This window comes from Pollachius pollachius, assembly GCF_949987615.1.
Source record: "Pollachius pollachius genome assembly, chromosome: 15".
Lineage (NCBI taxonomy): Eukaryota > Metazoa > Chordata > Actinopteri > Gadiformes > Gadidae > Pollachius > Pollachius pollachius.
The window spans coordinates 3,456,644-3,474,143 of record NC_136948.1 but is presented as its reverse complement, the minus strand read 5'-3'; the positions used below and the strand labels follow the sequence as shown (position 1 = coordinate 3,474,143).

At 44.1% G+C, this 17,500-nt stretch overlaps 1 protein-coding gene across 1 annotated transcript in view; it reads left to right on the top strand.

Annotated features, from left to right (window-relative positions):
- The first annotated feature begins 13,597 nt into the window (after positions 1–13,597).
- The window catches only part of syne2b (spectrin repeat containing, nuclear envelope 2b), a 137,672-nt gene continuing 133,769 nt past the window's right edge, over positions 13,598–17,500 (top strand). The window contains 2 exon segments of the mRNA XM_079752350.1: positions 13,598–13,705; positions 16,417–16,478. Coding sequence (XP_079608476.1) covers positions 13,702–13,705; positions 16,417–16,478 — 66 coding nt within the window. The 5' untranslated portion in view covers positions 13,598–13,701.

Genomic DNA, 17,500 nt, shown 5'->3' with positions numbered 1-17,500 from the left:
AATCTGACGCGACCTTTGTAAGTCCAGATTTAGAGAGGGATGGGTGGTGTGGGGAGGGGGGGAGCATTGGGAGAGCGTTACTGCCTTGCTCTAGAGCAGTGGTTCTGAACTGGAACAATGCCTTCATGTTCTGTTGAAAACATGGAGCAAACAACAAGCTGCCCCATTTGGGGTTAAACACAATGAAATAGTGAGCCATTGAAACATGAATTAGCGTTGAAGCATTAGTTAAGTCATGGGCTTCTTTCTAAAGACGACGACCCTCTCGTAATGCCCTCACAGCCCACTGGTTGATCAGTTGCGGCCACTGCCTCACCCAGCAAGCCAATCAGGTGACCTGTTTAGTAATAAGGTGACCTGGGGCTAGCCAATCAGGTGACCTGGCTAGTAATAAGGTGACCTGGGGCTAGCCAATCAGGTGACCTGTCCAACTAATCAACAATGTTATTACAACATTGTTATACCTTCGTTATAACATCGATAACTGCGTGTCCCTTGAGCCAGCTGTCCGGTCAGATTGCCTGCTTGTTCGTTAACTCGGTCTGCTATGGTGTTTCTTGCTATGTTGCTATGGTGACAAACTGACATTTTGAAAAGTCTGTATCTGGTTGGGGAACACCTGCTCACATACCTTTAGCATGCACTGCTTCAGAAATGAACACTCGGCAGCTCTGGGATTTCTTCAGCCACAATGAAGATAGATTTCACTGCTGCAGCATTTTGGGCTGTATCTTTTGTCAACATATTCTGCTGTGATTGCAGTCAGCTTTTAATTCTTGGACAATCTTTATTGTTATTTTATGGAGGCGACATTTAGCATACTTGACTCAGTGCTTGGTGTTCTTTACCACCGACACTGCCTCGTAGCACAGAAGACATACCGGGTTTTCTCCTTGAAGCAAAGTAAAGCAAAAATTTTGTTATGGACATTTTGGGATTATTTGTAGATCTTTTCAACTCTATCACTTGTAAGTAAGGTATGCTGCTGTTATCGCACCTTGTGCTCTCACTGTTGAGCTGACCTGTTCATCTGCACCCCTCTTCCTCGTACCGATGACGGCGTGTAAACCTATGTGAGAGCTCTGGAAGCTCTAGTGGGCGCGGGCCAGGTGAACCTGTGGCGGTTGTGGGTGAACCTGTTGAATGGGCCTCGGCCAACACCCTTGCTGGGTCGTTGGAGCCTCCTGAAGAGGACACATTGTGTAGTGTGTAGGAGCAAGTGTGTTACAGAAAGGAGCAAGTTTGTTGCACCATTGCAACTAAAGTGCAAAGCAGCGCTTTTGTTTAAGGTATGGTTACATTTGTTTAAGGTATAGTAACAAAAACTTCACATTGTGTTACTTTGGTCTAAGCGTGTGTCTATAGTGTTCAAGCAATTTAAAAAAACTGTACAGTACAGTTGTGTATTTTGTTTATTTTTGTTTTATTTTTGCTTGAACTGAATTTACTACACTGTAAAGTAACGTATTTGATTTTTTGGTTGTTGTGAAAACGTCCCTTCTGTGGAACTGAATAAAAACAGTGAATATGGAAGACTGCCGTGTTTTATATAAAGTAGACTTGTCACGGTTAGTGGGAGTCAGGCAGGTAGGACCCAATAGCAGACAGTTCAGGTAAAGGGTAATTTATTAACGCAAAAAGGCAAGGAACACCGAGAACACAGGTGACGCAGGTAACACAGGAAACACACAGGACACGACTCACCACAAACCACAATGATCCGAGTTGCGGCCACTGTCTCACCCAGCAAGCCAATCAGGTGACCTGGCTAGTAATAAGGTGACCTGGGGCTAGCCAATCAGGTGACCCGTCCAACTCATCAACAATGTTATTACAACATTGTTATACCTTCGTTATAACATTGATAACTGTGTGTCTCTTGAGCCAGCTGTCCGGTCAGATTGCCTGCTTGTTCGGGGCTAGCCAATCAGGTCACCCAGCCAGTCAATCATGTGATGAGCCAGGCAATCAGGTCACCCAGCCAGCCAATCATGTGATGAGCCAGGCAATCAGTTCACCCAGCCAGCCAATCATGTGATGAGCCAGACAATCATGTGACGAGCCAGCCACACTAGTCGGACCAGTAATGAAACAGGACGCCCGCATCAAAGTTGTTGAAAATTTTTTTCATTATTATGTATAAATAGTGTACAAATATTGTACATGCAATTACATACATTTAAAATATATGTAAGTACATTGCTCTTTAAAACATTATGGTACATTATAATAACATTAACAATGTTGTTACAACATTGTTATACCTTTGTTATAACATCGATAACTGTGTGTCTCTTGAGCCAGCTGTCTGGTCAGATTGCCTGCTTGTTCGTTAACTCGGTCTGCTATGGTGTTTCTTGCTATGTTGCTATGGTGACAAACTGACATTTTGAAAAGTCTGTATCTGGTTGGGGAACACCTGCTCACATACCTTTAGCATGCACTGCTTCAGAAATGAACACTCGGCAGCTCTGGGATTTCTTCAGCCACAATGAAGATAGATTTCACTGCTGCAGCATTTTGGGCTGTATCTTTTGTCAACATATTCTGCTGTGATTGCAGTCAGCTTTTAATTCTTGGACAATCTTTATTGTTATTTTATGGAGGCGACATTTAGCATACTTGACTCAGTGCTTGGTGTTCTTTACCACCGACACTGCCTCGTAGCACAGAAGACATACCGGGTTTTCTCCTTGAAGCAAAGTAAAGCAAAAATTTTGTTATGGACATTTTGGGATTATTTGTAGATCTTTTCAACTCTATCACTTGTAAGTAAGGTATGCTGCTGTTACCGCACCTTGTGCTCTCACTGTTGAGCTGACCTGTTTATCTGCACCCCTCTTCCTCGTACCGATGACGGCGTGTAAACCTATGTGAGAGCTCTGGAAGCTCTAGTGGGCGCGGGCCAGGTGAACCTGTGGCGGTTGTGGGTGAACCTGTTGAATGGGCCTCGGCCAACACCCTTGCTGGGTCGTTGGAGCCTCCTGAAGAGGACACATTGTGTAGTGTGTAGGAGCAAGTGTGTTACAGAAAGGAGCAAGTTTGTTGCACCATTGCAACTAAAGTGCAAAGCAGCGCTTTTGTTTAAGGTATGGTTACATTTGTTTAAGGTATAGTAACAAGAACTTCAAATTGTGTTACTTTGGTCTAAGCGTGTGTCTATAGTGTTCAAGCAATTTAAAAAAACTGTACAGTACAGTTGTGTATTTTGTTTATTTTTGTTTTATTTTTGCTTGAACTGAATTTACTACACTGTAAAGTAACGTATTTGATTTTTTGGTTGTTGTGAAAACGTCCCTTCTGTGGAACTGAATAAAAACAGTGAATATGGAAGACTGCCGTGTTTTATATAAAGTAGACTTGTCACGGTTAGCGGGAGTCAGGCAGGTAGGACCCAATAGCAGACAGTTCAGGTAAAGGGTAATTTATTAACGCAAAAAGGCAAGGAACACCGAGAACACAGGTGACGCAGGTAACACAGGAAACACACAGGACACGACTCACCACAAACCACAATGATCCGAGTTGCGGCCACTGTCTCACCCAGCAAGCCAATCAGGTGACCTGGCTAGTAATAAGGTGACCTGGGGCTAGCCAATCAGGTGACCCGTCCAACTAATCAACAATGTTATTACAACATTGTTATACCTTCGTTATAACATTGATAACTGTGTGTCTCTTGAGCCAGCTGTCCGGTCAGATTGCCTGCTTGTACGGGGCTAGCCAATCAGGTCACCCAGCCAGTCAATCATGTGATGAGCCAGGCAATCAGGTCACCCAGCCAGCCAATCATGTGATGAGCCAGGCAATCAGTTCACCCAGCCAGCCAATCATGTGATGAGCCAGACAATCATGTGACGAGCCAGCCACACTAGTCGGACCAGTAATGAATCAGGACGCCCGCATCAAAGTTGTTGAAATTTTTTTTCATTATTATGTATAAATAGTGTACAAATATTGTACATGCAATTACATACATTTAAAATATATGTAAGTACATTGCTCTTTAAAACATTATGGTACATTATAATAACATTAACAATGTTGTTACAACATTGTTATACCTTTGTTATAACATCGATAACTGTGTGTCTCTTGAGCCAGCTGTCCGGTCAGATTGCCTGCTTGTTCGTTAACTCGGTCTGCTATGGTGTTTCTTGCTATGTTGCTATGGTGAAAAACTGACATTTTGAAAAGTCTGTATCTGGTTGGGGAACACCTGCTCACATACCTTTAGCATGCACTGCTTCAGAAATGAACACTCGGCAGCTCTGGGATTTCTTCAGCCACAATGAAGATAGCTTTCACTGCTGCAGCATTTTGGGCTGTAGCTTTTGTCAACATATTCTGCTGTGATTGCAGTCAGCTTTTAATTCTTGGACAATCTTTATTGTTATTTTATGGAGGCGACATTTAGCATACTTGCTCAGTGCTTGGTGTTCTTTACCACCGACACTGCCTCGTAGCACAGAAGACATACCGGGTTTTTACCTTGAAGCAAACACATGTATTCGCTTTCCCATTTTTTATTAAATTGCCTTCCCTCTGCATACATTTTTGTTATGGACATTTTGGGATTATTTGTAGATCTTTTCAACTCTATCACTTGTAAGTAAGGTATGCTGCTGTTATCGCACCTTGTGCTCTCACTGCTGAGCTGACCTGTTTATCTGCACCCCTCTTCCTCGTACCGATGACGGCGTGTAAACCTATGTGAGAGCTCTGGAAGCTCTAGTGGGCGCGGGCCAGGTGAACCTGTGGCGGTTGTGGGCGAACCTGTTGAATGGGCCTCGGCCAACACCCTTGCTGGGTCGTTGGAGCCTCCTGAAGAGGACACAGTGTGTAGTGTGTAGGAGCAAGTGTGTTACAGAAAGGAGCAAGTTTGTTGCTGTACTGTACACAACTGTACAGTACAGTTGTGTATTTTGTTTATTTTTGTTTTATATTTGCTTGAACTGAATTTACTACACTGTAAAGTACCGGATTTGATTTTTTGGTAGTTGTGAAATGTCCCTTCTGTGGAACTGAATAAAAACAGTGAATTTGGAAGACTGCAGAGTTTTATATAAAGTAGACTTGTCACGGTTAGCGGGAGGCAAGCAGGTAGGACCCAATAGCAGACAGTTCAGGTAAAGGGTAATTTATTAACGTAAAAAGGCAAGGAACACCGAGAACACAGGTGACAGGAATAATAATATTAATACAGGAATAATACAGGAATACAGGGCAGTATACAGGGTAATACAGGAAACACACAGGGCACGACTCACCACAAACCACAATGATCCGACGAGGAACAAAGGAAAGACAAGGGCTTAAATACCAAACACAGGGCACGCAATGAGGGACAGCTGAAACACATTAGGGGAGGGGAGTAGTAATCACACAGGAGGGAAACTTGACAGGACAGGGGGAGAAACAAGACAGAGATACCAAAGTAAAACAGGAAACACACCAAAACAAGACAAGGAAACAGACAGACCATGACAAGACTAGTGTGTTGCTGCTGATCTGAAAGTGTATTCATATGATACAAGTGTGTATCATTTTGCCATTGAGTGACATAGTGGCAAAGGATTGTTAGGTTTTGATAGAAGAGTTTCAATTTGACATAGATGTGAATGGTATATTTCTCAGTGTTGTCTTATTTGCTTGTGTGTTGAGTTTTGACACGATGAGCCAAGTTTTGCAAAATGTGTTCAAGCAATTGAAAAAAACTGTAATGGAAAAGGTGACAGGTTGAATGAAGGGAACAGCTGGATAGTCAAGTTCTGCAATCTGATTGTCGTCTGTATGCAGCAGTTCGTTTGTGTGTGTGTGTGTGAGAGTGTGTGTGTGTTTGTGTGCGTGCATGCGTTCATGCGTAGGTGCATGTGTCTATGTGTGCGAGCGTTCATGTGTGTGTGTTTGTGCTTGAATTCATGCATGTGTGTGTGTGTGTGTGTGTGTGTGTGTGTGTGTGTGTGTGTGTGTGTGTGTGTGTGTGTGTGGGTGTGTTTTCACTCCATCTGACACGCCCAGGGGGGTGGAGTCAGAGAACACTGCAGTTATAGGCATCTTCAGAGAGAGACAGAGACAGAGAGCAGGAGAACGGTCAAGGTGAGCTCCTCAAATATTCAGATGTTTGGACTTCTGTTTTAATAATAATTTTGATAATAATTTGATAATAATTGAAATCATATTTACCTCAGATCTTATGTAATTCATATTCTAAATGTTCGAGTTGATCAGGATCTTAACACACTTTGTATTTAATGGTTGAAATGTGCAAACCCAGAAGAGGCTGTGAAGAACTGGTCCAACTCAAATATACCCATATTGAGTTGAATAAGATTGAATATTAGCATAAGGCTAAACAAACACCCATTTATCTTTAAAGTTTTGAAATTGTTGAATAATAAACCCCCTGTTACATTCTTACAAGCCCAGCTGACGGATCGACATGGCCGCCCATCCCATTGAATTTGTATACGAAAATGGCGCCAGCAAATATTCAAAACAGAAAACCAGGAAAGCCACCCTACTTTCAAACCCCGAAAGATTGTGTGCAAACCCGTTGGCAAATGGTAGTAGGGTCAATGAACTCCTTTTCCACACTGAGAAACCTGTGGAATGGCTCCAGGTTTTGCGTGAGTTTATTTCACGTGACAATGGCTATGTTATAGCTTTCTCTATAAATTCCAATGGCACGATCGTGATCGTAGGCAAGGTCTTAATGAGTAACAATCCACTTGAGAGGTTCATTAACGACTTTAACAGACTACAACAAAAGGTGAACAGACGTTTTGATGTCGAGGAGTAATAAATACCACAGAGACTCACTCTTCTAGGCCATTTCAAAGAATGAAGAAGAACACAGGAACATAGCATAGAGGTGACAGGGTGAAGGAAGACAGGATCATAGTATACAGGTGACAGGTTAAATGAAGACAGGATCATAGTATACAGGTGAGATCCTATGATATTCATAATAAATATGACCTGCTCATTGTATCATGTGTGGACTCCCATCTTTGTTCTGATTCCTGAGGGTGGTCACAACGCAGGTGACAGGGTGAATGACGATAGGATCATAGTATACAGGTGACAGGGTGAGTGAAGACGGGGTCATAGTATACAGTTGACAGGGTGAATATAGACAGGATCATAGTATACAGGTGACAGGGTGAATGACGACAGGATCATAGTATACAGGTGACAGGGTGAATGACGACATGATCATAGAATACAGGTGACAGGGTGAATAAAGACAGAACGTAGTATACAGGTGACAGGGTGAATGACGACAGGATCATAGTATGCAGGTGACAGAGTGAATGACGACAGGATCATAGTATACAGGTGACAGGGTGAATAAAGTCTCGATAAGGGACTGCTTCTGCTTTATGCTGGTCTATGTGCTGTGTCAGCTGACCTGATGCCGGGTCACATGACTGTGAGAGACGTGTCGGGTGAAACCAGTGTCTGGTGCTGCGGGGGGCGTTTCTGGGAACTCTTTTAAACGTCCGGAATGGTTTCCCGTTTACTCCTATTCATGTCCCAGGGCGAGGTGGAGCAGGTTGAAGCACAGCCCAGCTGAGGCTGCCGCAGTGCCCTTGGGCCAGGGCGCTGGGTTTTAACATTGAGTTCTACTAAGGTTGATGGATTACTGACGCAGGTTTTTATTTATTTATTATTGCATCTACATTTCTACTTCTATTGTTGTGTGTCGTCCTTATGTTCTTTATAACATATCTGATCTTTATTGCTTTCATTAGGTACTGCTTTTGCACCCAAAATGTCCTGTCTGGGATCAATAAATGATAATCGTATCTATCGATATCTCTCTTCTCTGACGATATCTCTCTTTTCTCTGGATATCTCTCCTGTTGTCGATGACTCTCTTATCTCTTGATATCTCTCTTATCTATCGATACCTCTCTTATCTTGCAGATGCGCACACACAGTCAAACACCCTGTATGCATGACACCTTGACTTTAATGGTACATTCAAAACGGGATATTCATGTGGCAGGAGGAAGGTTCTGGGTTCAAACCCCAACTTCCACAGCCAACCTGTAGCCGCCCAAAGGCAGGGGCCCCCCATAACCCTGACCTGCTCCTTAATGACCTGTCTCTGTATTGTCTAACCCAGGGGTGGGCAATTTATTTTCCCAAAGCGCCACATGAGAAACAGGGACTGTTGTGAAGGGCCAGACCAATAGGCTAAATTCAATTCAGCTCAATGTTAATTTGATCTCTTTATTAAAAAGCAGTAAAATGTAGGGTATTTGATAAGCTGTGACTGGTTAGAGTAAATGTTATGATTGGCATGTTTTTCCATTTTTCAAAGAACAGCATTGAATGAACTTTATAAAGTGCTATTACTATTTTATTGCAGCGTAATTACAGAATTAGCTTTTTTTCCACATGTTTTCTTCAGATGAAAAACTGAAGCAGACATAGTACAAAATGACAACATGTCACTATTTGAACAGTATACTCAGGGGCGATTCTAGGTTCTGACTTTTGGGGGGGCTCAACCCCAGGAAGCAACAGGGGTATATGAAGTATATAAAGTTCTGTCCAATATTTTTTTATTCCACAACCTTTATATCTATCTTAGTTACTATGCTGTTGTATGTCTAAGCCAATATCTGGCAGTGTCAGCTAAATAATGCAGTTCTGAACCACTAAAGTGATGAAAGGAAAAAAGACTGTTTGGATGAAGGAATAATCAATGGATGTGAACTGTACAAACAAATTTGAGGTATATTCAATTTCCTTTGTGCAAGTTTCACTCAAAAATGACCATATTTCCCCTTTTTTTTTTATTTACACAGTTACTGAAACACATTGGTACAACATGTACTAGATTAGTAATATGAGAAACAGACCACTATTTCGGGAGCACTAAACTATGTTGTCTCACTTTCAGGCACCCATATATTTTTGTAAAACTTCTGATGCAAAAAAATCTTGTTGTTCTGATGCAAAAAAAAAAGGGTACTAATTTTCAGTAAAAAAAAAAACGCTGGCATTATTTGATCAGCTGAGGGCGTTTTCTTTGCCATAACAACGTGAGCTAATCAACAAGTACAACATGTTCTAGACCAGTGATTCTCAAATATTTTCTGTCATTCCCCCCCAGGGGCCTCCCTGAATTGAAATAGCCTACTATTGAGAACCTGCTAATATTTATTTATTTAGATTAATAAAATTAGTGGCGATAACATCTGCAACATCTTAAAACAATTTCCAAGTTCAGTTTATTAACTCAATTTGTAACATTTGAACAAGACTGCTTAGTCTGTGTGAATCTCAAAACAGAGAAACAAGAGCAAATGATTCACTGGGGTTTGCATTTAATTAAAATTATTTTTAAACAGTAAACATTGGTCACTTGTCAGCTTCATCAGCTTATTCCCTTTCAAAAAAAATAATATATGTTCACCTTTCAAGCATCAATAAAGACACCAAGTCCCTCTGTCATGACTTTGTAACATCAAAATTCTTGTTAAACTTCTGACCCTTGGTATTATGTTTATTTAAAATAAAATAAGTAACTTATTAAAATATATAAATAAATAAATCAATAAGGCACTAAGTCCTGTCTGCTGCTCACGTGACACTTTTTATCAGCTGAGGGCATTTTCATGAGTCTCATAGTATTAGAACATGTTGTACTTGTTGATTAGCTCACGTTGTTATGGCAATGAATACGCCCTCAGCTGATAAAACAATGCCGGCGTTTTTTTTCCACTGAAAATTAGCACCCATGGCAACTTTTTCTGCTCCTTGCACCTTATCATGCTTACCATGCTACGCAGCATTACAAGCCTCTGCCAACTTAAACATGAAGCAATTCAAGAAGAAGCATAGATAGAATCGCCTTGTGGTCAACTGTCATTTAATAGACATCTGACAGATTATGTCAAGGTTTTAAAATGAATATCATTATTATTACCTGGTCATGTTATAACACAGCTGGAAATCGTGGATTTTCTGATAAAGACTAGCTAGCCTCTTTGACAGACAAAACAGCAGAAACTATGTTAGGTGTGCTCGTGCTGCATTTTTGGTTTTGTCAAACAGGAGACGCCCACCCACCAATCAGAGGTTAGAGATTCCTGCAGGAAGGTTGCGCTCGATTTCACTAGCCCATTTGAGCCTGTTCATTAGTGTACAACATCCATTCTCTCATTACTTGTGTAAAAAGAAAAAAAAGGTTGAATATTAGATTTGAGGATGAAACGATAGGGTGGGCTAAGGCAAGTTTTGGGTGGGCTTGAGCCCACCCTAAAAAGGCCTAGCTTCGCTACTGAGTATACTCAAAGCAATTTTAAACAAAATATGCATGTTTTTGCCGTTTGTTTTTCAGAACAGCAATAAATTAAGTGTTAAGTGTTATTATCTTTTTGTTTTTAGTTTTACTACTCCATTAGCTGTTTTTCAGTTGAGAGAAATCTAGTCTGTGCTTGGCTTGTACAAGTGCACTGAAGTCAGGTTAAATGTTTGAGGTGGATATGCGCAGGACAGCTGACAGTGAGAGAATATCTGCATCCTGATTTGTTAAACTTCATCACTGAAAATGTTTGTTCACATTTCACCAGAGAAAGGTAGGTCGATCCTTTTTGGATCGACCTACCTTTCTCTGGCCATAGTAGCGCATCCCTGGATGTGCAACGCTTGGCAAAACAGCCTTGTTGCTTTTGCAGTTTAGCTAGCAAAGCTTCAGAAGTCCGTGCCCGATCTGCATCAGTCTAGTTGCCGTATTTCTCTGTGTGTTGAGTATTGTAGTGGCGATTCAAATTATAATCCTTTAACACAGCGACCTGTTCTCCACAAACTAAGCGCACGGCTTTACCTTTGACTTCAGCGAAAAAATACTTAGAAGTCCATGTTTGGTTAAAAACTCTGCACTCTGTATGGGTACTCTGTATTCACTCCAACGCTAAAGTCTCCTGTGAGCTCAGTTCGTGGCTCGTGGACGGGGTGATTCTTCTACTTATTTTTAGTTGCGACTTGCAAGCAGAGAAGAAGAAGCTGCATACGCGCTTCTTCTTTTTTTTTTATACAATTATTTAAATTTGATTGTGAACTCCCCACGGACCTCACGCGGGCCGGTTAGAAACGGCCAAAGGGCCGGATGTGGCCCGGGGGCCATACAATAACCAGGTCTGGTCTAACCCCCACCTGCTCTTTAATGACCTGTCTCTGCATTGTCTTACCCCAACCTGCTCCTTAATGACCTGTCTCTGTACTGTCTAACCCCTACCTGCTCCTTAATGACCTGTCTCTGTACTGTCTAACCCCTACCTGCTCCTTAATGACCTGTCTCTGTACTGTCTAACCCCTACCTGCTCCTTAATGACAGGTCTCTGTACTGTCTAACCCCTACCTGCTCCTTACTGACCTGTCTCTCTACTGTCTAACCCCTACCTGCTCCTTAATGACCCGTCTCTGTACTGTCTAACCCCTACCTGCTCCTTACTGACCTGTCTCTGTACTGTCTAACCCCTACCTGCTCCTCAATGACCTGCTGCTGGTGGTGCTCTAGCGTTCTGTGTTCTGCGTTGTCTCCGTAGCGACGGGCGGCGGGGGGGCATGCTGTCCGGATCCTGCTGCTGAGATAGCATGGCGTCGGAGCGCAGCCGCAGAGATGGAGAGCTGGACAGGGGTTCCATCCCCCTGGACATCGATGACGTGCAGCTCCTCCTGCAGGGTGAGAACCCAGCCTTTAACCTTTGACCTTCGACCTCAGCTGCGGTGTACTCGGATCTGCATATATATTTTTTTTTCATGTGATCATGTGTTGTCGTAGCGAGCGTGACGCCAGCATCACGGTGTCATTCTCTATTCAGATCTTTCTTTCTTTATTCAGATCCCCATTAGCTTCCACGGCTGTTGTCCCTGTTCTTCCTGGGGTCCACATGAAATAAATAACAGTACACAGACATATAAACATACATACAGTACAAAAACCTATCTACATCACAAAAGTCAGAAACACTGTATATACAACACTTCAATACGTTGTACAAACATCATTAACCTATCAGTAAAAAGACCAAGTCAATTGCAGGAGAAAAGTGAGTTTTAAAGCTGACAATATGCAATACATGATAGTTTTTTAAGTTTATAAGTTCAGCAAGCGTCAGATCTATTTTTACCATGTGAATGCTGGCCTTCCGCCAGATTCAGCTGCCGGTGTGTAGGATGTGTTGGTGTTCAGGCCCTTTGCTTCTGGTCGGACGGTAAGGGCTTCATTCTTGTTGGTTACCGCGGTGATAGTCCAGATACGACACAGGATACAATGTTTTTTATCCCCAAGGGGGAAGCTGGGTTGGTCACTTCTCACAAGGCCATACAACCTCACAGGGAGTGACATCACATTGTTCGTTCCAAGGGGGCATAATCATTGCTGAGTCCACAACAAATCCAGCCAGCAGGGGGAACTGTAGTTACATCCTACGGAAACAGAGACGTCTCCAAGTCCCTGTTAAAGAGTCAGCCAACTTGAGCTTAGGCTTTGTAGAGAATGTGGATTTCCATATTTGAATAACACACATTTAAACACAAAAACAGGATGCTTGTTCGATCTTGTTGAAACTAACATATTAGCCCAAATAAATAGTTTTTCGACCGACAGACTTTGCCTTCTCCTGCTCTGTCTCTCTCTCTCTCTCTCTCTCTCTCTCTCTCTCTCTCTCTGTCTCTGTCTCTCTGTCTCTCTCTCTCTCTCTCTCTCTCTGTCTCTCTCTCGCTCTCTCTCACTGTCTCTCTCTCTCTCTCTCTCTCTTGTTCTCTCTGTCTCTCTCTCTCTCTGTCTGTCTCTCTGTCTCTCTGTCTCTCTCGCTCTGTCTCTCTCTCTCTGTCTCTGTCTCTGTCTCTCTCTGTCTCTCTCTCTGTCTCTTTCTCTCTCTCTCTCTCTCTCTGTCTCTCTCTCTCTCTGTCTATCTCTCTCTCTCTCTCTCTCTCTCTCTGTCTCTGTCTCTCTCTCTCTCTCCCTTCCCCCCCTCCCTCTGGGTTCTTCATGCAGTGAGCATGAATCCTGCTTGCCTCCTTCAGAGGGTCTGGTGTTCCTCGTGGGCTGAAGGTCACGTTGTACGGTGGTGTTCCCCCCCTTGGGAGATCTGACATGTAGGATCCTGGTTGGATATGCGCTTCGGCCTCAGATATCTTAACGACCCCAATCATAGAGACACACACACACACACATGTACAGACAAGCACAAACATGCACGCACATTCACAAACGCAGACTGACACAGAAACATGCATGCACACAATTACTGTAATTGCGTGTGTGTGCGTACATGCGTGTTTGTGTGTGTGTCTGGTACATATGCAAGCATTGCACTCGCACACACACACACACTCACACACCTTTTTGGTAGATCAGGAGGAGCTACCTGTTTTTTCTGCTCTTGTTGAAGCATGCCCACGACCCGCTCTGATTGGGCGGGAGGAAGAGTCAGAGTCAGATGGCCCCGCCTCTTATTTCACCCTGCCCCCCTATTGGCTCTCAGGTGAAGACGGCCCATTCTGCGGTTGGACCAGATTTATTCCCATAAATCAAATCCCATATATCTCCCATTTCACCGCTGGCGTTATGGTGAAGTGATGGTGGAATTATTTAAGTGTATTTTGACCTGATGCCTTTACAGTTACTGTCCACTCCTTTAGTCCCTCTGTGGATTCAGCATCGTTCAACACACCATGGGTGAGAAAGATGCCTCATTATCTTCACTCCTTCCAACGCATGCCTTCTCTTGAGTTGAGTCCTGATGCGTAACCAGGGTTCCCTGCGGTAAGGTCATTGCATGGCGTCACCTTGCTGATGCTGAATGCATTGTTAACTGCTGCAGTACGATGGGAGGTTTAGGGTCTGTTTGGTGGCCGTTATGCAAACTGGTGCTGAACTGTGCAGAGTAGGAAAGGTGTGTCTTCAGCGGCGATATGGTGTGTTCCTGTGTGGCGCTGCCAACCGGTGAGTCAGCAGAGGTATTGGAAGCAGAGAGGAAGCCATGATCCAGGCTTAGACATGTTTTATTCCGTAGGCACGCGGTCAGAACAACTAGAGAACAGGCTATCATACCCTCAGCCCTGTTATTCATTCAATATAAGTTATATTAAGTTATATTTCCACCGTTGAATGACTTATTGATATTATTTGCACAAATTGGGTCATTTAGCAAACTCTTTAACCCAAAGCGACCTGTGAATGCAGATCAGCAGATGAGGGTAAGGGTGAACTAGGAGGCCTACAGGTGTAGACATTGTGGATCAAACGCATAACCTTGGAGTTGCAGGACCTGCAGCAGCTACCTGGTCAGGTGTGTTTTCCGAGGTAGACCTGCCTCAGTAGCTACCTGGTCAGGTGTGTTCCCCCTGGTAGATCTGCCTTCAGGAGATACCTGGTAAGGTGTGTTCTCTCAGGTAGACCTGCCTCAGTAGCTACCTGGTCAGGTGTGTTCCCCCAGGTAGACCTACCTCAGTAGCTACCTGGGCAGGTGTGTTTCCCCTAGGTAGACCTGCCTTCAGGAGCTACCTGGTCAGGTGTGTTCCCCCAGGTAGACCTGCCTTCAGGAGATTCCTGGTCCGAGGTAGACCTGACCTTCAAAACCTCCTTTATATCTGGATATTTAGAAAGCAAGGGTGAGAATTGTTGCTATAGAACTGTTGGACTGCATGCGCCCTCTTCACAAGTTCCTAACTAATACAGTGTGACAGAACAGACAGTGAAGGCTGATGTTAAGGTTAGTGAACCTTATCAAGCAAGGAAGTACATGGATGGGCTCTTGCACAACACAAAGCTGTGTGGCAAAATCATTGAGGGGATTTACAGTCCGACAAACCTCCCAGACGTGCTGGATCTAGTTGTTGTCAGTCCACTGCCTCTCATTTTATTCAGCAGGACGCATTTAGCTCACTAACATGGAAGAACTCTTTTTAAAGAGCAGATTGGTTACAGCTTGCCTAAAATAATTTGCCCTCTGGCTGAGATGGAAGGCACGCACCTCATTGGCCACCTCTCCAATTTCCACTTCCTGCTTAGGAGCCTATCGGCATCCATCCAATCGTTGTTGTTGTTGCTAATCGTTGTAGCCAGGGCTGCTTGGGACGGCTGGACCTGTGTGACAGGATTGGCTTTAAGGGGGCATATTATACCTCCAGGTGTGAGGCTGATAAGCCGTTACAAGCCGTTTTGAAAATGTGCAGCTTCTGACAGCACAGGTGGGCGTGTCCACATAGATGTGTGCTGGATAGATCAGTCCACCAGCCTACCCAGTGGACTATAACAAACGTTGCTCATCTATCCGTCACACATCTAGGTGGACACGCCCACCTGGGATGTCAGCTGCAAAGGTGGACATTTTCAAAATGGCTTGTAACCAATAATCACACTCACACCTGGTGGTGTAATATGTTCCCTTTAAGATTTCAGAGTCCAGTAGGGACGAGAGGGCGGGGATGTATTAAGCTCCCGTCTATCCACTAGTTGGAGTGTCTATATTGGTCTAGATACATCATGCTGAGCTCCATGAGGGCTATTAGAGGTGAAGGGAAGTGAAGCAGGGTGCCTGCTGTTTGACGGATGAGCTGAGACGGTGGTCAGCTAGCGCCTGGCTAACACCTCGCCCTCTCTGTCGTCACCCAGAGGAACGGACACGCAGCAAGAAGGACGGCAGGCACCAAGGAAGGAAGGAAGTGAAGATGACATGATTAGACAGACAGACAAATATTTAGATCGACAGACAGAAAGGCAGGCAGAAAGATAGGCATTAGGACAGAAGGACACAGAGATTCGGACAGACGGATAGACAGGCAGACAACTCCAACTACTAGCTGACTTGAGAAGAAACAGTTTGAAACGTACTGGTTTCCATCTGCTTCATATCAGAGAAGGAGGTCCCCGACGGGACAATGAGAGTCAGTCTGCACCGTGCGGACGAGCTCAACGACTTTGTAGAGGTTTATAATGGTGAGTACTGGACCAGTACAACCTCAGTCTTCTACTGGTGGGCACTGGGAGCTGCCCAGTACAACCACAGTCTTCTACTGGTGGGCAGTGGGAGCTGCCCAGTACAACCACAGTCTTCTACTGGTGGGCAGTGGGAGCTGCCCAGTACAACCTCAGTCTTCTACTGGTGGGCAGTGGGAGCTGCCCAGTACAACCGCCAACGCTGCTCCTGGCTTCTGCTATGGGTCAGCAGAGGGGATCAGATTTATTGACGTCTATTTTTACGTCTCTATTCAAGATAATCTTATATCATTTCATGCTCAGGACTGGAAAGTGTGAAGTGTCTGGAAAGCGTCAAGCATATGTGTATATATATATATATATGTGTGTGTGTGTTCCCAGTGGAACACGTACAGATGTTAGTTCAAAATAAAAGCGTTTGGTTGATATTTGCTCTCTCTGGTCCACAGTGGAGCAGGTACAGATCCAGAAGAGGACCTTCACCAACTGGGTCAACGCCCAGCTGGCCAAGGTGAGATGTTGCTCTACATTGAAGCACTACCACATACAAGCCTGAGCCATGAGGTTCCGATCGTTCTGATGGAGCTCCAGCTTTGTCTTAACACAGAGAAAATACATTTTTTCGGCTGGGATGCTATAAATGTTTTGCTTGCTACTGTTATTTTGACCGGACCCATCTCAAATTAAAATCCTTAATACAGTACCGAGTGGTACAAGGATAAGCAATCGTAGAATAGTAGTCATAACATGGAATAGAACAGACTGCATAGCCCTGAAGCTCCATATCGCTGGGTTGTGTGGGTCGACCTTCTACAACTAATTATTTACAGCTCCAGCATTCAATTTTCCCGCCCAGGTAGCATTAAGAATGCATCCCCATTATGTTGCCATGGTTTCCCCAAAGATTCTAGAACATTTCCCCACCCAAGAAACCAATATGGCCACCATGGGGTGGTTGTTCCGTGTGCAGTCATGGAGCAGTGACTGATTGTTTACATTTTGAAGAAGAGTAGTAGTTGCTCTCACTAAGAGCAACTACTACTTCTACTACTACTAGGAGCCTACAGGGGCCCTTACTAGGAACCTACCGGTCCTTACTAGGAGCCTACAGGGGCCCTTGCTAGGAGCCTATAGGGCCCTTCCTAGGAGCCTCCTGGACCTTACTAAGAGCCTACAGGGGCCCTTACTAGGAGCTTACCTGTCCTTACTAGGAGCCTACAGGCCCTTACTAGGAGCCTAGAGGGCCTTACTAGGAGCCTACAGGGGCTGTTACTAGGAGCCTACAGGGGCCTTACTAGGAGCCTACCAGCTCCTAGCAAGGGCCTTACTAGGAGGCTCCGAGAGGGAGTAAGTGAGAGACAAAGTGAGTGAGGGGCATGTGTTGTGTGTTTTGGGGGTCATATAAATATAGTCTTGGAGAGCAAGGTTCACAGATGGACAGCAGCAGAGGGTAACTGGCACCTCCTCCACCGACACCACCTCACTCCTTTCACAACCACCACCACCAAGCATGCCACCACCTCAGCTGTGATA